Source organism: Carettochelys insculpta, chromosome 20 (assembly GCF_033958435.1).
Source record: "Carettochelys insculpta isolate YL-2023 chromosome 20, ASM3395843v1, whole genome shotgun sequence".
NCBI classification, from domain to species: Eukaryota; Metazoa; Chordata; order Testudines; family Carettochelyidae; genus Carettochelys; species Carettochelys insculpta.
Window position 1 is genome coordinate 25,759,888 of NC_134156.1, and position 21,461 is coordinate 25,781,348.

At 61.9% G+C, this 21,461-nt stretch overlaps 2 protein-coding genes across 3 annotated transcripts in view; both read left to right on the top strand.

Moving 5' to 3' along the window:
* Window positions 1-3,692: 3,692 nt before the first annotated feature.
* USP36 (ubiquitin specific peptidase 36) lies at window positions 3,693-15,784 on the top strand. 2 transcript variants are annotated; one of them, XM_075014640.1, is made up of 18 exons: window positions 3,693-4,235; window positions 4,549-4,770; window positions 6,185-6,295; window positions 6,617-6,719; window positions 7,477-7,544; window positions 7,941-8,011; window positions 8,280-8,362; window positions 8,610-8,721; window positions 8,947-9,087; window positions 9,342-9,442; window positions 9,644-9,782; window positions 10,078-10,722; window positions 11,384-11,514; window positions 12,118-12,573; window positions 12,736-12,935; window positions 13,371-13,508; window positions 13,819-13,934; window positions 14,125-15,784. In XM_075014640.1, exons 1-18 carry the CDS (start codon window positions 3,980-3,982, stop codon window positions 14,254-14,256), a joined length of 3,225 nt encoding a protein of 1,074 aa, XP_074870741.1. In that variant the 5' UTR covers window positions 3,693-3,979; the 3' UTR covers window positions 14,257-15,784. The 2 variants fall into 2 exon arrangements, with proteins under 2 accessions (XP_074870741.1, XP_074870742.1); XM_075014641.1 differs by having other exon boundaries at window positions 12,739-12,935.
* Window positions 15,785-17,211: 1,427 nt separating this feature from the next.
* The window catches only part of CYTH1 (cytohesin 1), a 34,513-nt gene continuing 30,263 nt past the window's right edge, over window positions 17,212-21,461 (top strand). The window contains exon 1 of the mRNA XM_075014519.1: window positions 17,212-17,241. Within this exon, the coding sequence (XP_074870620.1) occupies window positions 17,220-17,241 (22 nt within the window). The 5' untranslated portion in view covers window positions 17,212-17,219. The remainder of the gene's footprint in view (window positions 17,242-21,461) is intronic.

A 21,461-nucleotide genomic window follows, 5' to 3' on the forward strand; every position in this document is an offset into this window, starting at 1 on the left:
TTTTTTAAACTGGCCATGTTACCCACACAAATGTCTGTTGCTCCCACACTCTAGGGGCACCCACCTTTACCCAGTCCCTAGGGCCCAAGGGATAACCCTGTTAATATAACTGCCCCTCTTACGCAGTTCCTAAGGCTCAGGAGCTTTTACCTGTGACAGAGCCTAACTCAATAATACCCTGACTCTCCGTTTATGAAAGCTCCTATCTGTAAGCGAGATTGCACCCTGTAAATCTGGGCAATACCGTGTATCAGCGTCACCCTGTGACAAAGTGCTCTCGCGTGCTAAAGGAGAAACTTCCGGGCAAGTGACTCAGGAGGCTGGAAACCAAGAACTCTTGTACACACTGCCATGCAAACAATGCTGATGCAAGTGACACTGGTGCTAGGGAGCAAATGCCTTTAATTTTGTCAGCCGTTCTCACATTAGCCTCTTTCCTGTCTTCACTTCTGTGTTCAAGTACCATTTCTGAGTTGCTGAGTGGTGTATTTTGCCTTGCATGGTCCCCTTTCCATTCCCTCTTAGCACATCGTTGGATCTGGCTATTGGAGTAAACTGCTCTGGCCAGTTGCCCTTGTTGTAGCTGGCTTCACCCTGGTCTTCTCTCGAAGCTATGCCCTGGCCTGCAGCAAGTTGCAGGAGATCTGTCCCAGCTTACCATTTGCTTACTGTATGGTTATATCATACGTGACATTTACTCCTGTCTCTGCTGATTCTCTTTGATTTTAATGTTTCAGTTTGTTTTAGCATCAGCTGTATCATTCCTGTGCTGTAACTTTTTACTTTTCTTGTTAGGTAGTATAATTACACTTTGTTTTGTTAAAAACCACGTTTCTGCCTTGGGAGCATTCAGCGTGAAGTGAGACAGGTGTCGAGGAGGTCTGCAGAGGGTTGAATCCCTTCCCCATTTTCCCGTTAGTCGTTAGCTTGTATCTTTCCCCCTTCCCATCCACTCCCCTTCTGCAAAATGCACAAGTCTTCAGAAGCTGGATTTGGAGATGGGACGTATCATACATTTGCCTCTTGCTGGTTTGGCCCCAAGGCCTTAGAGAACAACAACAGCCTTGCTGTTTGGCAAGCGTGACAGGTGAGCCTCACAAAAAATAACTCCCCTCTCTCTCTCTCTCTCTGCCAAGTATATGAAGGATGCTTGATTGGCTTTTTTAATTTACATCTGTGGTTCTTGGTTCTGTTCTCTGCCATTCCTTCCTAATGCCAGTCTCCTTCTCCATGATGCGAAAGCCAAACATGGTTCATCTGACAAAGGGCTTAAGGCTAAAAGTTCCACATCCACCATGCTACAATCTTCTTTGTCCCTATCAGAGATGCAGCAGTGTGGGGGATACCGGCAAAGCACTGGCCTACTGCCTTTCCTGGTATTCAGCCTATTTCAGAAGTTGCAGGTAGGTCTTGTTGAATTTCAAGGCAGGTGTTTATCTTGGATGCATTTTGTCTGCTGAAAAGGTCTGAAACTGTCACAATTGCTTGCTTGATGTTTTAAAACCTTTTTGTTTCTAGCTACTTGTATTTGGAAGAAGCGGGGCCTCACAGGCAGGGGCCCCGGCCTGAGCCCTCTTGCAGGTGCCTGTTTTGGACTAGTCTAAGCCAGATCCCTGCAGACTAGTTTCTTCTTGGCCAAGTCCAGGCAGGAGGAAAAAGAGGAGCTGGGGGAGGGTGCAGTGCCAGCCCATATGTAACCCACACACCTAGGGGTGTGATTCACGGGCCCAATGAGTGGCACCTAGACCACTTCACTTCACATGCTACAGCCTAAACTGAGTGGCAGATGGTTTTTGCTCAACCTGTAGAGTTACCTGCTCTAAACTCCAGAGCTCCCCAGTTCAAGTCTCCCTATGGGTAGTTGCACATAGCTTCAGGTTCTGGTTTTCAGCCAGTTTTCATCTGAGGACTTGTGATGTGAGTGAGTTTTATATCGGCTGTGGAAGCCATTTATGTTTCCAGTATGTCTGTGCGCACCAAATACTGTGCCAAGGGGGCCCTGTGAGGTGTCCAGTGAAAGCTGATAATGCCCTGAAGCTGTGTTTGTATACAACATTTTAGATTTTAGCTCTATAGCTGTATTAGAAATGTTTCAGGCAAGATTCAGAGGGGGAGGCGGATAATAAACCAAGTGAAGGCCCAGACGGCCAATACACATTTTATAACAGTGGGACTTTCCTTCTGGAGCTGTGACAAATGGCAACACAGCACAGTGACCCACCAGATCAGGGGGTGAGCCAAGACCGATGGCAGAAGAATGGAATTTTCCATCCACATATGAGAAAATATAAGATGGGCCCTGGCAGGGATGTTCTTTGTACTTCTGTCCTCATGAGTTAAGCCTGTCCAGACTACAAACCCTTCCCTCAAAAGGATGCTTGCAAAGAGGTTCAAGGTGCAGCATGTAACACCGCTGGCTGCATCAATAGCTGTGATTGATGAATGTAAGGTATCATTTTAACCATTTTTTCTCTCTAACCCTGTTCTTTCTTTTTTGTTAATAAACCTTTAGATGTTTAGATCTGAAGGAGCTGGGCACAAGCGTGTTGTATTTTGGGCAAGATCCAAGTATATATTGACCGGGGCCTGTGACTGGACCCTTTGGGGCCTGGCAGAATCTGTGTGGATTGGGTGAAATAGGTTTAAGAACCTCTCACCTGATTTTGGGGGTTGTTGGTCTGGGTGGGTATAGCAGCTGGGCGGTCTGTGGGTTTGCCTCTATGGCTCTGGCTGACCAGTGGGGCTGGCAGAGGTGCTGTTGTGGCGGGTAATCCCCGCCTGGGGCTGTAAGTGGCCTGGATTTAAGCGAAGGTGCCCTGGTTTGATTTCTCCAGCTGTGCCCAGAAAGCCTGTCCTATTACAGGAGTTCTGCAGCCAGTGCAATGGAGGCACGGACCCCTTTGGAAATCACAGGCCTACTCTGCAGCTCCCAAGTTGAATCATGGGCCGAAGCCCGCAGGGGCAGAATGCCTGGAAAAAACAGAGATCCAGGCACTGCACCCTTCCGTGCGTGACCTCGGGGCCCTGGCGAGCGGGTTTGCTGCGGTGGGGGGCAGGCTGCTCCGTTGCTGCAGCGTGGGTGTGCGGGGCAGGGACACGCTCCCGAGGCCAGCATGGAGCAGGGGGGCTGGGCCTACAGCAGAAAGCCCCCAGGCCAGCGGGCTGCGGGGGCACCGGCCGGGCTCGGGGCTCGGGCTCACCAGGCTACTGACTCCCTCAGGCGTGCAGGAAGCACCAGCCGCGCGCGGGCTCTGAGCGGGGCTCCCGCTGCGCTGGGCAGGCGCCGGGCCGGTGCACGGGCGGAGCGCGGCGGGGGACAAGCGGCCGAGGGGCGCCCGGGGCCAGCGCGGTGCCGGGGGCTGCAGCGGGGCTGACACCGCGCGGGACCGCCACGTGCAGCCGGCAGCTGCAGTGCCGCGGAGGGGCGCCAGGGGCCGCCCTGCCACAGCGCGGCGCGCCGGGGGCGGGGCTGGAGGGCAGCGAGGCGGCGGCGGCGGCCGGGGGTGGGGCGGGGTTACGTCACGGCGAGGCGCCTGCGCAGTCCCGCCCCTTAAGGGGGAGGCGCCGCGTGTCGGAGGGTCTCACGCAGACGCCGCTTCCTCCCCTTTAAGGCGCAGACACGTGCGGGGCGGGCTGGCGCGCGAGGCCCGGATGGTGCGGGAGGCCGGAGCGGGGCTGGGCTCGGGGCCTCGGGCGGCGGGAGCCCGGTGAGCCGGGGCGGGCCGGGGGCGAGGGGAGCGCCGCGGGGCGGGCTCGGTCCGGTCCGGTCCGGTCCGGTCCGCCTTTGCGCGGCCGTGTGCCGGCGGGGAGCGCCCGAGCCGGCCCGTGGCTCTGGGGCAGCGCCTCGGGGCCCTGCGGTCCCCCAGCCTCCCGGCGGCCGAGGCCTCCCTCGGAGCTGGCGCCGCGGCGGGGCGGCTGCAGGGCGCTCTCCGGCAGCCCCTGTGGGGACGCCGCCGCCCGCCCGCCCGGCGCGCCCGCCATGCCCATCGTGGACAAGCTGAAGGAGGCCCTCAAGCCGGGCCGCAGGGACGCCGCCGCCGGCGATGGGGAGCTGGGCAAGCTGCTGGCCGCTTCGGCCAGGAGGGTCCTGCTGCAGAAGATCGAGTTCGAGCCGGCGAGCAGGAGCGTCTCCTGCCCGCTGGAGACCCTGAAGGGCAAGTACGTCCTGCTGAGCCCCAGGGCGGCGAGCGCCGGGCGCCCGAAGAGCGCCGAGGAGGCCCCCGCCAGGAAGCCAGGTGCGCGCGGCGGGCGGCGGGCTGGGCGCTGCCCCCTTCCCTGGGTGTGGGCGGTTGAAGCGTTTGGCATCTCTCGCCGACGGCCGGGCGGCACCGGCTCTGCGGCGCCAGGGTGCAGCGGCTCCCCGCAGCCGGGGGGTTAGTCCGCCCTCCCGAGGCGCTGCGGGGGAAATCGCCCGCTGGCTTTAGCGGCGCTCCGCTTGGGGGTTCGGCCGGCCGGACTGCTGCGCTGGAGCGCCAGGTTGTGCCGGGCCTGGTCAGCCCGACGCCCCCGCCTCCCGCGCGGTGACACGGGCTGTGGCTTCTCTCGCAGGCGGTGACCGAGCCCTGGGGGGCTCTGGGGATGGCGTCCCAGCTCCCCAGAAAGTTCTCTTCCCAGCGGAGCGCCTGTCCATGAGGTGGGAGCGGGTGTACAGGGTTGGAGCAGGACTCCACAACCTGGGCAACACCTGCTTCCTGAACGCCACTGTGCAGTGTCTGACTTACACCCCGCCGCTGGCGAACCACCTGCTGTCCAAGGAGCACAGCCGCAACTGTGAGTGGCACAGGGCGCTGGGACTGAGCTGGGGGCAGAAGCCGGGCTGAAGCGGCGGCTTCCCAGGGTGATGTCCCTGAGCAGTGGCTGTGACCCCTGGGTCAGAGTGCTGGCTGGCGGGGAGGCCTGTGCTTGAATCCCCCCTAGACCAGAGGGGAGCTGCCTGGTCTAAGCTCCAGCATGAGGCAGGCCAGATGCCATCACCCATTGTTGCTGCACCTGGTCCGCTCCCTGGGCTTCTCTTCCCCCAATGTGAGGTGGGGGGAATCGCCCATCTCTGCTTGACCCGCCTAGGTTTTCACACTGGGCCTGCTGCCGCACGCTCTGGGCGCCTTTGGTTCATTCCCTTCCCGTCTGTCCCCCGCTCCCTCCCTGGCTCACGCTGGTCCTTTGCTCTCTGCTCTGGGGAGATCTGTGCTTGCTTTGTTCCAGCTGCCGTGCCGGATCTCAGCCCTGTCTGCTGCAGGGAGCTGGGTGGCCTGTCAGGTGCAGCTGGGAAGAAGGCGAGCTGTCACTGTGCGCTCTGCCGGCCCTCTGGAGAGCAGTGCACAGCTGCAGCTCCTGCCTCTGCAGGCTCCTGGGCTGGGGCGGGTGCAGCTCAAATGAGGCACTGGGACTGGAGGGCAGGTGCCACTGGCTGCAGGGGGTGGGCCATGTGGGAATTGTCTGGAAGGGAGCATGCTGCCCAGGTGCATGTGGCCGTTGAGTTGGGCCACTGCCACATGAGGAGCAGCTGCTCTGAAGAGGTCCCGTGGTGGCTCGTGTGGGAGCAGGGGCTCGCGGCTCCAAAGCTGTGTCCTCCCTGCAGTTAGTCTGGCTCTTTCTCTGGCCCCATCCACGCAGAGCTCTGAGCCATGCACCCTGAAGGTGGGATTGCCGGGGAGGTAGGCTGTTGGCTAGAGCCAGGGAGCTGCATGGCAACTTGGCTGGAAGGGTGCAGGCTGTCAGTTGGGTGCTGGTGGGCCTCCAGGGCCTTACCAACATATCCAGCAGGATGGGCAAGTTCTCCACAGCTCACTGGGGAAGACACTTAATGCGGGTCAGCTTAGTGGAGCCCGGAAGCCTATGGCTGTGCCCCCAGGAGCCCTAGGGCCTCCCCCAGGTGAGCGCTGGGCCAGTGACTTGGGCATCGTGCCCAGGCTAGGGTAGCCCTGCAGCTCGGGTGCGTGCTGCTTGCCTGGGGTAACTCTGCAATGAAGGCAGACAGCTCCGGCCTTTGGGTTAATGGCCTCCGTTGTGAGTGCTGGCCTCCCGGAGGCTGCTCACCTCCCCCCGGAGCCTCAGTGGCTGGGAACTTGCTGCTAGAGCTGGGTGCCCAGCCGCTGTCTGTTAGAGGCGAGGGTGCTGGGTGGGCTCTGCATTTCCAGAGTGTGGCTCCTGCCTAATTCCCTTTCTCTCCCCTCCCCTGCTGCAGGTCACCAAGGAGGCTTTTGCATGCTGTGCGTCATGCAGAATCACATGATCCAGGCTTTTGCCAACAGCGGCAATGCGATCAAGCCGGTGTCCTTCATCAGAGATCTCAAAAGTAAGGGCATGAGCACTTTGCCTGGGCCTGCTGGGTGAGGGGATGGGATGGGTACGCCTGGGGCTTTCTCTGCCTGAGTGCAGTGTCAAATCTCCTGCCACCTGCTTCCAGGGGCTCATTAAAGCAGTGGTTCCTGAGCTGGTCATGTGGCTCGCTAGCCCAGGTTAGGGTGTCCCTTCCTCTGCAGTCCTGGGACTATGCAGCTGGACTGATGGTCTGGGCTGCAGGTAGCAGTGCTCCGTTGGCAGGAGGGGCTCCTTTCCCAGCCCCTTGTGGACTGAGGGTTGGCCAGCTGGGTGATTGGCTGCCCACTTCTTGCAGAGATCGCACGACACTTCCGCTTTGGCAGCCAGGAGGATGCACATGAGTTTCTGCGCTACACCATCGATGCCATGCAAAAAGCCTGTCTGAATGGGTACACCAAGTAGGTGGTGCCTCTGCAGAGCCCAGGGCTGCGGCCAGGAGCAGATGGGGTGATCTGTGGCCGCTGTAGGGCGTGTTGTACTGTGGCCGGGCAGGAGCTGCTGGTGCCTCAGCCCTGCAGCCGCTCCAGGAAAGGGACCTGTGCCTTGACGCACCAGGGTCCAGTCTGCTCCACCCCATGCGTCTTGTTACTTAGCAGCTCCCTGGCATGCAGGTCTCTGGGCTGGAGCGAACCTGCCTGTCACTGCCTCCTTCCTCCAAGTGTGCAGGGCTGGTGTCCCTGGTCAGGAGCACGGGGGCCGCCGGTGGTCACTAGCAAATCCAGACACGTGGACTGCTGCTAACAGGGCTGAGTCCTAGGTTCAGACCCCGGCTCTCGCCCTCGCCCTCGCTCCTAGCCCTTTGTGTTCCACTGAGTATCCCGTGACAGCAGACCCAAGCCCTGCTTCCAGGGACAGGGCGCAGCTCTCCTGCTGCCAGTACCTGTGCCAGGCATCAAGGTGATAGCGCTTGCTGGGTGACTGGGGGAAGCTGGTGGCCACGGGCTGTGTTTTGGCCTGTTCTTGGCAGCCCTCGGGAGGCTGGGTGCGGCCCTGTGGCCCCAGCACGTCACTGCATTAATGCCGAGGTGTCAGAGCTGCTGTTGGCCAGTCCAGCGGATTTTTCAGTGTGGGCCACCAGGCCGCCCAGCCGGAAGCCGTCTTGGATCTGGCTGTGGCTTGGAAGAGACAGTGTGAGATTGGCTGCTTGCCTTGTAGGTTGGATCGTCAGACTCAGGCGACGACTCTGGTTCATCAGATCTTTGGTGGTTACCTGCGGTCGCGTGGTGAGTGAAACTGTGAGGCACCGTGACTCCTCCTGGGGCTCCTCCAGTCCCTGGGGCCCCATCCTGAGGTGCTGGGAGGTGGGGGGGAAATGTTACATTCATCCCCCGGGGCTCTGGCCTCCGTACTTGGGGCGGTGCAGAGAGCTTGCTGCCACCCGGGGGGCTGTAGGCCTCTCCACAGCACTGCCTGGGGCAGGGCTACCTAGCCTCAGCCCTTGCACCAACAGTGCTGCTGGGTGGGTGGCCAGAATGAGCAGAGGGCCTGGGTCTGCTGTCCTGCTTCCTGGCCCCAGATCCCGGGAGAGGAGGTGGCCCTTGCAGATGTGCCGTGATGCCGGCGGCCCCTGGGGTCTGCCCTGTAGCGCAGTTGGATCATTGCTTTTGTTTCCCTTGCAGTGAAGTGCTCAGTGTGCAAAAGTGTCTCCGATACCTACGACCCCTTCCTGGACGTGGCTCTGGAGATCAGGGTACGTGCGGGTGGCGGGTGCAGGCCTGGGTCGAGGTTGGAGCCACATTCAGTGAGGCCACTCGCAGAGGTGCTGCTCCCCGCAGCTGTGCCGTCTGCCTGCTGTTCTGGCCTGGCCGTCTGCAGTCGCTCTCTGAGCCATTGGCTGGGTGAGGGGGGTTGGCACTGGTGTGCCAAAGGGGCCAGTTACCCCTGTGAGTGCAGGGAGCAGGGTGCCAGCCTCGTGCCCCCGGCTGGGGCAGCCCACTGACTTCCTGTTGCCCTTGCAGCAAGCGGCAAATATTGTGCGCGCGCTGGAGCTGTTCGTGAGGGCGGACACGCTGAGCGGGGAGAACGCCTACATGTGTGCAAAGTGAGTCACCTCCCGCCCGGGGCTGCTCTGTGAGCTGCAGCCTCTTCCCTCCGGACTCCCTCCTGCCAGCCCAAAGGGAGCTCCACTCCCATCTGGCATGCAGCTGGGGCGCCTGTTGGCCCCTGCCAGGCACAGGAGTCGTCCCAGGCTGCCCCTCGCTGAGCAAAGGGCTGTGTGGCGTGGGGGAGGCTGCCTGTGCCCGCAGGAGCAGCGGGATGGTGCGAGCTCACCCCTCCTCTCTGTGCAGATGCAAGAGGAAGGTGCCAGCCACCAAGCGCTTCTCCATCCACCGGGCCTCCAACGTCCTCACGCTGTCTCTCAAGCGCTTCGCCAACTTCAGCGGAGGTAAAATCACCAAGGTGGGTGCCAGGCTGGCCGTCCCTGGAGCAGGGCTGGAAAGGGCATGGCTGACGCGGGCGTCGCACCTGATCCCCTGCACGTCAGCCCTGGCCTGCAGCCTTTGGCCTCTTGTGGGGCAGCTTGGCTAGCTGGTGCTGGCGCCTCCTTCCGAAGGGACCCTGCAGCAGCATGGCCAGAGATCCGTGTGCTTGGCCGGGCTCGCTGATGCTCCGTGTCTTCTGCAGGACGTGGGGTACCCCGAGTTCCTGAACATTCGTCCCTACATGTCTCAGAGCAATGGGGAACCAGTCATGTACGGCTTGTACGCAGTGCTGGTGCATTCGGGGTACAGCTGCCATGCTGGCCACTACTACTGCTATGTGAAGGTGAGTTCTGGGGGGCGGTGCTGTTGAACCTGTGTGCCCTGGGAGCCTGGCTGGGCTGTGCTGTGCTGTGCTGTCTGACCCCCGCTCCCTCTGTCCCTAGGGGCGTCCTAGCCTGCTCCCTGCTTTTACCCTAGCACTGTCAGAGGGTGCTGGGGGTTCTGCCCCAGGTCTGGCAGACCAGAGCTCAGGGCAGGGGGCATGATTCCTGGCACCCTGGACACACTCTGCTGTCTCTGTTGCGCTCTCGTCCCCAGGCTAGTAACGGGCAGTGGTACCAGATGAACGACTCCCTGGTCCACTCCAGCAACATCAAGGTCGTCCTCAACCAGCAAGCCTACGTGCTGTTCTATTTAAGGTGCGTGAGTCGTCCTTGGGCGCAGCCCCAGAGTCCCAGGCTGCCTGGGAGTGCTGGTTCCCTGGGAGGGCTGGAGGCACGTGCCTAGCAGGGACAGCTGGGGCTGACTGGGGTTCTCTGTGAGGTTCCTTGTGGGCGGTGGCCCTGCCCCAAGCCACTGCCCATGTGGCTTCGCTGATGACCCTCTCTGCCCTTGGCCAGAATCCCCAGCTCTAGGAAGAGCCCTGAGGGGCCCTTGGCCAAGACAAGCCCTGCCCCGCCTGGCCGACCTGGCCTCCTCTCTGACCCAGTCAAGAAGCTGGTGGCCAACGGGCTGCCGTCCTCCCCGCTGGCTGACAAGGTGAGTGTCCGGGCTTGCTGCGGAGCCGGGGGGAGGGCCTGGCTGGGGTCCAGGATGCTGCAGGGAGGGTCAGCAGGCAGGACGCAGCTGCTGCGTGAGCAGTATATGCTCCTCTGAGGTTCTCGGCGCTGCTAGTGAACGCATCTGGGTGGGTGCCAGCAGGCTGCATGGCCCAGAATGTGCCTCCCCAGCTGGGATCCAGGGTGTGTCTGGCTGTGTCCTCTGGCCATCTGGGCTTAGCAGGTGATCCAGGGACCCCTGAGCTAACTCCATGCCTTTGCTTGCCCTTGCCTAGAGACCTGCTGGGGCACCAGGGAAGAGACTGCCAGTGGCGGAAGAGGCCAGGATCCCTGTGGCCCAGGGTGTGTTTGGAGCAGGGCCCAAGCTGCAGAACGGGACTGCTCAGGCTAAGGCCCTGGCTGGCTTCCCCTCACCCAGGCTGGCAGCCGGGGCCACGCACTTGGCAGCTGCGCTCTCAGACGAGCTGACCAGGAGGCAGAAGAAGCCGCTTGCTACATCCCAGGGCTTCAGTGACCCTGGGGAAGAGAGCCGGGCCAAAGCTGAGGTCTCCAAGCAGAGCTCTTGGGAGAGCAAGGGGGTGCTCACCTTACCCCAGCCACTCGTGGAGCCAGTGGTGCCAAGCCCCGAGTCACAGCAGCAGGACTCCAGCAGCAGCAGCAGCAGCAGCAGCTGCTCCTCCAGCCCTGCACACATGGCCAGCAGTGCTCAGCAGCCAAAGGGCAGAGCCAACAGCTTATGCACCTCTCCAGAGCCAGAGCGTGGCCCAGCCTTGCCCGCTGCACAGGAGGCCAAGCTGCCCAACTCCGAGGACCCCCAGGGGGTGAAGTTCAAAGCCCTGCTGCTGGCTGGCACTGCCCTGGATGTGAGCAGCACCACGTCGCCCCCGCCTGCCAAGAAGCTGGCCCTTTCTGCCAAGAAGGTGGGTCCGGGGCTGTACCTGGGGAGCTACGCTAGTGGGCGTGTGGGTAGGTCCCAGCAGGGCAGCACGGAGCCATTGCTGTGGGTACAGGGCGGAGGGCCTCTTGGTTGTCTGGCTTGTTGGCCAGCCCAAAGTGCACTGTTCATCACTTACTGTCCTGCTCCTGGAGCTGCAGTGGCAGGCTCTCACCTTGGGCAAGGCCCAGAAGGGAGCAGGTCTAGTGGGGGGCGGGGCTGGGTCCCAGTGACTTGCCAGGGTACCCCCCTGCAGTGGGCCCAGACCTTGTCCACTGCCACCTGGGCCCCTTGGGCTGCTCAGAGGCGGGGCTGCTGTGGGAGGATGCTGCAGCTGGGTACAGGAGCCACACACACCCCCAGCCCCCCCCCGAGCCGCTCATGGGAGCCCCGTGCTGTGCAGGTCCAGGCTTTGTCCGGTCCTGGGGCTCAGCTGCAGCCTCCTTAGGGGTTAGGTTTTGAATTTCCTTCCTTCCTGGCTTCCTTTGTCTTCTAACTGCAAACCCTTTTCTGATTCTTCTTCACCTCCCGTCCCTGTCTGTCCCTCTGCCCCCTTCCTTTCTCTGGGCTCCTCTCTTTGTTTTCCTGCTCGGCTGCTGGAACTTCTCGTCAGACCACCAAGTTTTTATTTGTGTCGATAACTGCAGGGCAGCACCCCCCGGAGGGCGAGCGGAAGTGACGGCCACGTGCCACCCCGCCCAGCCTTTGCCGCGCACATCTGCCCCACGAGCACCACCCACCCTGCCTCCACCTCTCCCTGGCCTCTCGGCAAGTGCAGGTGAGCCACATAGCTGCCTCTGTGGGCCCCAGTCAGCCTGGTTCCCTGCTATGGAGAAGGGCTGCATCCGAGCCACTGGCGGACACTGGTGTCTGCCAGGGAAACATGGCCACCCAGCACCGCCACTGGCACTATGCGTGGCCTGCTGTAACCCTCCTCTGCCAGCCGTCAGCAGGGGCGCACAGACCAGAGCCTGGCTGGCCAGGGCAGGCCTGGCCCTTGTCTAGGAGCCTGGGGAAGCAGGTGGCCAGGGTCTGTCAGGAATTGCGTCTTGGGCCACATGTGGCTGGACCTGTGGGCTGCTGGGCATCTCTGGCAGAGCCACGGGGCTCCTGTCCGTGCCCTCCCTGGAGGCATGGGCCTTCCTGCCATGCCAGCTGTGCCATACCTGCCTGGCCAAGTGCTCATGCCCTGTGAAGTGCTTGGTTCCCTGTTCCCGGCTGGCTGTCCCACTGGCATACTCTAAACCTCTCTCCTCAGTGGGGGAGTGCCTGTGTGCCACGTGAACCGATACCTGCCGGGAACTCTTCCTTCCTAGCTCTGCGCCTGGGTCACCAGCTGAGGGGCTGCCCTGGGCCAAGTTAGCATGTCTGTTCCCTCTAGGGTGCTCTCGTCTGCTCCCATATCATCACCGCCGCGGAAGCCTGCCTGCAGCCCCCAGCCAGATTCCCAGCCCACCCGCCCTTCCCACCAAGGCCAGGAGACGGGGGCCAGCCAGGCCCTGCCTGCTGCCTCCAAAAAGAGATGCCGAAAGCAGCACTTGGTGACGGAGCGCACCGCCTACGGCATGGGTGCCAGCGAGGGAGCTGGGCTCGCCAGCACCCCCCAGAAGAGGCGGTACCTGGGGGAGGGTGAGAGCCAGAGGGCTGCAGCCAGGATGTTGGGCAGTGGGACAAGGGAGGGACTGGACCTCAGGGACCTGGAACACAAGCAGAGGCACCCAGCTTCAGACTCCAGCTGCCAAGTGGACGCTGGGCTCATCAGCCCCCGGAAGAGGAGGAGGAAGAGAATGCGGCAGCTGGAGGAAGATCGTAGCCCTGGTACATCTCCCTTGGGCAGGTGAGAGGTGCAGGAGGCATTGCCAGGAGCTGCAGGGTGCGGGCTGGGCAGCTCAGCCCCACGGGGGTAAAGGTGAACTGCTGGGCTGCCGCCTCAGGCAGGGCTGGGCGTGGGATGAGGCAGCCGTACGCCCCTGGCTCTGATCCTGGCCTGCATTCCCAGCAGCTTCTCCGGGCAGGGCGAGGCTGCGGCCAAGACAGGAGCGCTCCGGGGGGCAAAGCCGCAGCCGGGGCCAGAAGCGGAGGATGACGGGAGCGCGCATCGGAAGAGCAAGCGGAAGGAGAGCCCCAGCCACCTGGCCACCCCACCCAGCCCTGAGCAGGCCGTGGTGAATGGCCTGCCTGCCCGAGCCAGCACTCCAGGTACTGCTGCTGCACTGGCGCTGCCAGGCGCGGGCTGTCCTAGCCAGGGCCTTGGCCAGATGTAGGGACAGCTCTCCCTCTGTCCACAACCAAACAGTCAGCCTCTTCCTGGCCCCACCCTGTGCCTGTCACCTGAGGAGTGACGTTGCCTCTGCCCTCTGGGCTCTCCCAGGTGCCCTCCTATGGGGGCAGAGAAGGCTGCTGCACCCTATGCCTGGCTGATGAGGCAGCTCAGATCTCCAGGGTGCTGGGGAGGAGGGGGTCTAGCTCTGCCTGTACAATGGAGATGTACCCACTGCCAGCCAGGCGAGGCCAGGCCAAGGTCCTGCAAAGCCCTTGCTGGCTGGGCTACCTTAGCGCTCATGCCACAGGCCCCTCAGTGCAGCTCCTGGGATGAGCTGCAGCTCCGTGCTCACCCTACCCTGATCTCCGCAGTGGCTGTGTGCATCTGGGACAGCCAGGGCCAAGGCGGCTGCGTGCCCAGCACTTTCGCAGCACGGCAGAGCCGGGAGCCAGCCAGCGTGGTCCAGGAGCTTCTCCGGAACTCCTTGGATAAAGCGTACGGGAAGGAAGGTAATGGTCCTGGTCGTCGTGTCATCCGTTGCTCCCACGCGCTTCCGCCGGCTCTGCTACTCACTGCTACGGTGCAGGGTAACCACCAGGTTCCAAGTATGCCCCTCCCCCGCAATTGCTATAGGGCCCGAGTTCCTCGCCTGGCGTTTCAAAGAGCCTGCTGGAGGCTGCTCCATGCACCTGTGGGGAAGGGCGGGCGCAGGGGATCTGTATCTGGGAATGTCTCTCGCCCTGGTGCCAGCAAAGCTGTCCAGGCAGTCATGGGATGTGCTGGGGCTGTGGGAAGGTGCTGATGGTCTCTGCCTTGCAGTGCTGTCGTGGGAGGGAGAGATCTCTGCCGTTAGCCAGGACGCCATTCGGGACTCAGCGTGGGTCCGGAACGCGAGAGTCACCGACAACTGGGATGAGGACTTTGACAGCGGCAAGGTGAGGAGCTGGGAGGGCTCTTTGCAGGGACCTGATTCTGGGCAGAGGGCTCGGGAACGGCTCCCTTCGTGGGCCCTCTTCCTCCTGTTCTGTGCATCCTTGGGGCCTGGCCCCAGTGTGCTTCGGGGCAGCCAGGTGGGACCTGCAGGCTGCTCCCCACTGCTCTGACCTGGGCTCTGCTCCCGTTCAGGTGAAGAAGAGTAGAAAGTTCAGGCGGGAGCGAAGGAGACACTTCAACGCCTTCCAGCAACTGCAGACCAGGCGCAACTTTTGGGCGGTGACTCACCCAGCCAAGGTGGCCAGCCTGAGCTACCGGCTCTGAGCTGGTGGACTGTCAGGTGCCCCCCACAGCTTCCTGGGGATGGAGGGGCTGAACCCCACTGTGCTTGTCGCTCCTGTCCTGCCTGCTGCTGACTCTCTGCTGCGGCCTCTCCAGAGCCAAGGATGGCAGGCCCTGGCCGAGGGCAGGGGGCTGAGACAGCCAGCATGGCTGGCCTCAGTGAGAGCGGGCTGCTGCTGGGGCTGAAACAGGGGAGCCGGAGCTTGGACAGTGGAGAAGGTTGAGACTGGATCTGATGCTGCTGGTGGGAGGCCAGCCTGGCTGGTCTGTGTGCTCCACCTCCCGGGGCCCCTGCTGCCTCCTCCCACAGGTAGCTGAGGAAAGGCTGCTCAGGGCCTGGGTGCCAGAGCATGTCCTACCCCATTGCTTCAGCCACAGGGTGACCAGCAGCTGCCTGTGTGCCCAGCTGTGATCCTGCCTTGGGCCTGTGCTGCTGCTGTGCTGGGGCTGTCAGCCCCCTCTGCTCTGCCCTGCCAACAGGGCTCTGCACCTACTGCAGTTTTCTGTGCCCCAGTCTGTCCTACCAGCCAGCCACGGCAGCGGCTTCTGCCTCTGTCCCTGGCCAGATGCAGTGATGGGCTCAGACTGGCTTCCTCCAGCTCAGCGAGGTGCTTTCTTGGGGAAATGTCCCTTCTAGCCAAGCCTGCCATCCCCTCTGACCAGTGGGCACACAGCCCTAGTGCCTCCAGGCTGCTGCCACAGTGGTTTGGCCCAGTTGTGTGTGTCCCTGCAGGGAGGGGCTGCTAGCATCCAGCTCACATGCCTTGACTTTTGCTCCATGGGGCTGCTCCCACTACTACCTCCCACGCACAGGGCTGAGGCTCCCTCCGACAGGGCTGCTGCTGGGCCAGGAACAGTGGGAGCAGGTCTGTGCTGGGCTTGTGGCAGCTGGGGGAGCTGTGAGGTCTTCTGCAGCACTGCTGCTTTAAGCGAGAGGCTGCCTCCATCACCCCACCGCTGCTGCTGCACATCCTCCTTGGCCTGCCATTGCTGGAGCTACATCTCCTGCACTGCCGCCCCTGGGCCTAGCCTCCTTGCGCTGCAGCTCCTAGGAAAAAACTCTTCTGTAAGTGGTGCACAGGCAGGGCCTTGCACTCCTGCCCCCGCTGCCTGAGAGCGCTCACATACTGTCTTCCAAAACCCTGCTCACCCTCTGCCCCCCATGCAGGGCTGGGGCAAGGGGCTGAGGTCTGGGCATCTTTTCATTATTGCTGCTGTGTCGCTCTAGCCAAATCTGTTTCATGGGCATTTGAGGCAGGATATGCATCTCTTCAAACTTCTGCTGTAGTGCAGGGGAGAAATGCCAGCGTGAGGCTCTGCTTCTTCCCCTGGGCCTGTTCTCCTGCTGCCCTCTTACAGCTGAGATTGTTCTGCCATCTTGTATAGTTTGCTGCTGGGTGGTTCTATAATCTCCATGTATATGTGTAGATAGCTGGAGCTGACCTGTACATGACTGTATTGTGCACCTCAGAGATTGCCAAGCTGCCGGTGCAATAAACTAACCAGTTTGGAGAGTCTGGTTTTTTGTTTCCTTGCTCGGGTGCCTGTTAAAGTGTTGTCCTGTACCTAGTGAGTAGCTTGAGGTGCTTGGAGCAGTGCATGGAAGGAGGCACCCTGGGGGCTCCAGTGCCCATCTTGGGCCTGGGATGGGAGAGCCCAGAACTAACCAGCTTGGGTGACCATCTCTGCTGAAGGGTTTGTTTGGTTCTAACCCTGGGACGCTTCTGGCTGTGTGGTCCCAGAACTGCTGCTGCTAGCTGGGCTTCATCAGATGAAGCGGGTCTTTACCCACCAAAGCTTATGCTCCAAAATGTCTGTTAGTCTATAAGGTGCCCTAGGACTTCCTGCTGTTTTTGAAGATAGAGGCTGACAGGGCCACCTCTCTCCTACTTATAAATCCAGTAGGCGCCTGAAAGCAAAGGGGCGGGTAGGAAAATCGGGGCTGGCAGGGCCTGTGGCCCACTGGAGTTCTAGGTACAGCCTATGCACAGAGGTGCCAGATTCTGCTGGTTTCTGTCCATGTTGACTTTTTCCTACGGGTCTTACTAGGTGAGGTGCAGAGCCAGGGCCCATGAAGGGGGGTGCAGGCGCCTGGTGCCCAGTGTTGACGAGCAGGGCTGGGGTTCACTGGGCACAGCCCGGACAGGGTGGGTACATGAGGGCCATTAGCAGAACGGAGCTGCAGGAGCCCCGCTCACTAGCCCGGGCCAGAGGCAGGCGTGGGCTGAGCCTTCTCCCCGCCAGCGGGTGGGGGAACAAGGGCAGCGATGAAGTGACCGCATGGAGGTCGTACACGGGGTCAGGCAGAGCTGGGCACAGAGCCCCCGGCGTCCTGGCCCCGCCCCTCCACCCCCCCCCCCCCGCTGGGCACAGAGCCCCCGGCGTCCTGGCCCCGCCCCTCCACCCCCCCCCCCGCTGGGCACAGAGCCCCCGGCGTCCTGGCCCCGCCCCTCCCCCCCCGCTGGGCACAGAGCCCCCGGCGTCCTGGCCCCGCCCCTCCACCCCCCCCCCCGCTGGGCACAGAGCCCCCGGCGTCCTGGCCCCGCCCCTCCACCCCCCCCCCCGCTGGGCACAGAGCCCCCGGCGTCCTGGCCCCGCCCCTCCACCCCCGCTGGGCACAGAGCCCCCGGCGTCCTGGCCCCGCCCCTCCCCCCCCGCTGGGCACAGAGCCCCCGGCGTCCTGGCCCCGCCCTTCCCCCCCTCCGCTGGGCACAGAGCCGAGCCGCACGGACGTCAGGAGTCGGCGCACGCGCACACGGGTTCCCCCAGTTGGCCCCCCCCTCCGCCCCGCCCCGCCCCTTCCGGCATCACGTGGCACTAGCCCATGGCCGCTCCCAGCTTGGCTTCAGAGGCCCCGCCCCGGCGGTGGCCCCGCCCCCAGGAGGGAGGGGCAGAGCGCGGCGCTGCTGCCCGAGCCAGAGCAGCCGGGCGGCCGCGGTGGGAGCATGGAGGAGGAGAGCGACTGCGGTGAGCGGCTGCCCCCGAGGCGAGGCGAGGCGAGGCGGGGCGGGGGGTGACGGCTGCCCCCCGGGCGGGCACCGGGGCAGCGCTCCCCAGCGTGGGGGGCCGGGCTTGGCAAGAGCCGGGGGGCGCGTGGCTGGGCCGTGGGGCAGCTGCGCGCCGGGCAGGTGCCACGGGCTGTTCCCAGACCCGGCTGCGGGCCGGGGTCTCTGGCCTGAGCTCCAGCGCTGCCGCTCCACAGCTGGGCCCGGCGTGCGGCTGCGGGCGCCTCTCCGTAGCTCCGGGGCGTTTCCTCGGGCACAGCAGAGCTGGGGGGCAGGCGCACGCCGGGCGCTGGCGGCATTCAGAGCTGGGCTGCGCCGCGCCCTGCCGCCCCAGGCAGGCCCGTCTCCACGTGCCTGCAGGTGACAGCTGCCTCCGGGCACTGCTGGGCGCGGGGGACGCTCCAAAGGGCATGGAGCAGGTGCCCGCAGCTCTGTGGCTGTGTGCGCCGGTCACTGAGGTGGCCGGGTCTGGAGGGTCTGAACTGGCCGCTGCTTACGCCCCGGCGCGGCGAAAGTTGGCTCAGCAAGAGGGAGCCTGGGACGGGGCTGTGTCAGCGAGGAAGGCGCAGCTTGCAGTCAGCTGCAGGCGCTCTGAGAACAGACCCTGTAATCGCCTGGGAGCAGGGAGGCTGGGCACCTGGGAGCAGGCTGTGCCGGCCCCCGGCCCCTCTCCTGGGCAGTGCGCTCGGCGTGCCGCGGGTTTGGGTGCACCGTTCCTAGTAACCTGAACTGCAGAGAGCAGTTGGGGCTCGAGCTCTCCAAAGCTGTAAAATGTGGGGTGTGCATGGACAGCTGCCCCACCCCAGCAGGCCGGTGTCTTGGGGGAGTGGGTCAGAGTGTACTGTCACCGTGCCCAGGGGCTCTTGCGTGAGGTGAGGGCAGGGCTAGGCTAGTGAGCAGCTTGTCTTTGCTTCACTTGGCTGCTCCCTTCGCTTCCGGGCAGCGTGCACTGTTGTGAGCTGGCAGTTCTAGTTACTCTTCCTGGTGGGGCTCAGCCCGGCAGGGCTGGGGAGGGAGTTCTCCCTCTCGCCCTCCCTGGCTCTCCCCCAGCTAAAGAATAACCTGTTTTTAAACTCCAGATCCCCTCTTGGTTGGCACCTCTCTGCAATATCCTTGCAGCAAGTCAGTGAATTAATATGTATGACCTAGTTATCAGCTCTGACAGCTCCAGCACAGACCTGCTTACATTATCCTCTTACGCTGCTGCCACCGCCACAGCTCTGGGCCTGTGGGCTGCAGCAGGATTCCTTAACCCTTTGGAGACAGTCTTACTTGGGCCTCTTTGTGCTTTCTGGTGTCGGGGCTGGAGTGAAATGACTGGGGCCTCGTGCTGGTGCTGGCCAGCCTCCTTGGTTCGCTTGGTTCCTGAGTGCCATGAAGTTCATATCTCAGGTAGCTGAGACTTCTCGAGGAAGTCACTGGGGCCTGGTGCTGATGGGCCTGGCCTGGGTTTGCTGGTGAAGCAGCTGTTCTCAGCTCTGTGTGTAGGTGATGCTCTTGGTGGGAGCAACTTGATAACAAACAGCTGTGTGTGCCTCTGTGTCTACACCCATGCCAGTATTGCTTCTGTCTCCAGCTCATTCAGGGAGTGGTGGCTGGGCTTGGTGTCTCCTGTGCCCTCTGTTGCAGTCCTGGAGGCCTGCTTTGGTAAGAGCAAAACAGTGCTGGCCAAAGCCCAGTGTAGCGGCTGTCTCTGCCAGAGGGCGCTCAACATGCTGGATTAGTGCAGTGCCAATCTCCTTCAGGCGAGTGGCAGGCTGTCCGCCCAGCTCCTAGTGGTGTTAGGGGCTGTGAATTCTAGCCAGGGCAGTGCAGGCATCTGCCATGTGCACAGAGAGAGATCCAGATGTCCAGTTTGGCTGGGATGGCTTCATGCAAAGTTACCCTGGCTGCTGCTGACTGAGAGTGGCTCTCAGGAGGCAGCAGGTGGTATTTAATAGCCTGATGTTCACGGGACACAACTGCTCATGCACCCCAAAATTCCTCAGTATGTGCTGCTGGCCCCTGGGATTCCAACACCCCAAATGCTCCACTGGGACTCCAGAGATGACCCCATCAGACACGTTCTGTATGCAGAAGCTCTGGATTCTTGCTCCACACCTGCCCTTCGGTCCCAGCCTCTGCCTCAGAGGTGGCTCAGAAGCTGAGGAATTCTGCCTCGATGTGCCAGCAGGCTGTGGAGAGGAGCAGGACTGAGCATGCTCTGCCTGCCCTCTGCGGGCTGAGTAATGGGCCAGTTGACATTATTACTGCTTGGTCGCTTTTCTTTCTACTGATGGATCTAGGCAGAAACTCGGCTGCTCCACAAAGCACCCTGCCTGTTCCAACAGCCGGGGCTGGGTGATCTGTATTGCATGAAGGGGCAGAGTCTGTGGTCTGGCTGGGGCACATGCACTGTGTTGCAGTCCTGTAGCATGTCAGGGCAGCAGGTGAAGTGTCCCCCGCAGGGAGTGGTGGGGAAGAGGGTTCTTGTGCTTTCTCTCCACCATAAGTGAGGCTGTGTAATTTTGTGCAGCAGCCAGCAGATTGAAAGTGAGCCTGCTGCCAAGAGACGAGTGCCCTTGTGGGGCTGCTGGGCACTGTTCGGTGTCCCAAACAGATGCTTCCCTTGGTTTATTTGCCTCCTGGGAAGCTGATTGTTCCTGGTTGTGTCCATGAGTTGTACCTCTCTGCTAGGCCAGCTGGAGCAGCGAGCCAGGGCCTGAGCAAGGCTATAACCTCCAGTACACAAGTAGTCTCAGTCTGCAATGAAAAGAATTGTCCGGGGAGGCTTTGGTGTGTGCATCTCGGCAGGCCTGGGTCTCCCTAGCATCCCCATTCACTGTATCCTGGGCTGGGTTCTTGCCGGAGCCTCGGGGGTGGGGGGGAAGGGGAAGGGGCAGAAGGATGAGACGGGGCTAAAATTAAAGTGTCTGTCTGACTTTCTTTGCTATCGCTCCAGAGAACAGCCTCCAGGTAGCAGTCTCAGCAGCACGTGCCCTGCTCCTGCCTGGGTTGTGTCTCACTTATCTGCACCAGACCCTGGGAACAGAGAGAGAAACTGCTGTTTGTTCACGGAACCAAGCCCACATCCTGTGCAGCTGTTTTTCAGCTCCCTTTGGTCTGTTACCCTGTGTGTGGGCCCTGCTGCCTTGGGCGTGTAGGTCTCAGTTACTTTTCCATCATCCTGGTGGTGTGACTCCGCCTCTCTGCCCTGCCCGAGCCGCGCTGGCTGGCACTCTTGGTTCATGACATGGTGGTTGCCGGAAGTGAGCGGTGATGCTGAAACTCTCTGGGCTTCCTTGCTGCTCTCAGAATAAACTGGGAATCTCCAGTTTTGGCTGCTGTTGGCAGCGCTGTGGTATCAGGCTGAAGGGATGTAATCTAGGGAGCTCCCCTCACTCTCTCACCTGGCTGTCCTCCTCCAAGGGCTCACGTGCTGCGACTCTCTGTCACCCCCTGAAGTTAGTTCTGAGCCTGGCTGCATTTGACACAGCAGAGCTTCCCTGGCTGCTCCACCTGCTCTGCATTCTGCTGATGCTTCCGCACGTTGGCTGAACTAAAACGCTGAGCCAACGTGCCGCAGTCCCCTCCAGGGTAGGAGCCGGGCTCCAATGTCACGGGGGCTGTTGAGCTGAACTTCTTGCAAACGGCAGCTGCCAGGCAGCACACACCCTTCTACTGCTCAGTGCCATGTGCTGTGCCCAACATGATCGTGACCTGGGCCATGGAGGGAGCAACGTGCGAAGGCTCCGTAGCTCTGAGACGCTGCAGGCTCTGTCACATTGAATACGCAGAGCCGTTTGCATTGAATTCCCGCTCCCTCGGGCCTCCTGCCTTTCGTGGCTCTGCAGCTGCCCCTCGGACATCCGTGTCTCTGGGCAGCCTCAGTCCGGGCTAGCATGCAATGGGGAATCTCCAGGGGGCTCTGGTGTTGGGGACAGTGCTGCTTGTGAGTCAGCAGGTGGCGATACTCGCCCTTAGGTGCTGGTGATGCTTCTCTAAGGGCTGGTTTGCCGAGGTGGGAAACCGGGACCCTGACTCTGAGACATCCAGTGCAGTGCAATTTTTGCCACCTGGGAGCATAACGAATTTTATGTGCACTAGGTCATCTGGTGATGTGCAGCACCCACAGGAACACGCTGCCGGCTGCGCGCGCTCTGCTAACTGGCTGGGCTGCCGCCCGAGTGCTCAGCTTACCGG

Bases quoted from the DNA above. Each gene is read 5' to 3' on its own strand.
- USP36 (XM_075014640.1), top strand. From the start codon at position 3,980: ATGCCCATCGTGGACAAGCTGAAGGAGGCCCTCAAGCCGGGCCGCAGG. The intron at 7,545-7,940 runs GTGAGTGAAACT...TTTCCCTTGCAG, and splicing joins TGGTTACCTGCGGTCGCGTG to TGAAGTGCTCAGTGTGCAAA. The intron at 12,574-12,735 runs GTGAGAGGTGCA...CTGCATTCCCAG, and splicing joins GGTACATCTCCCTTGGGCAG to CAGCTTCTCCGGGCAGGGCG.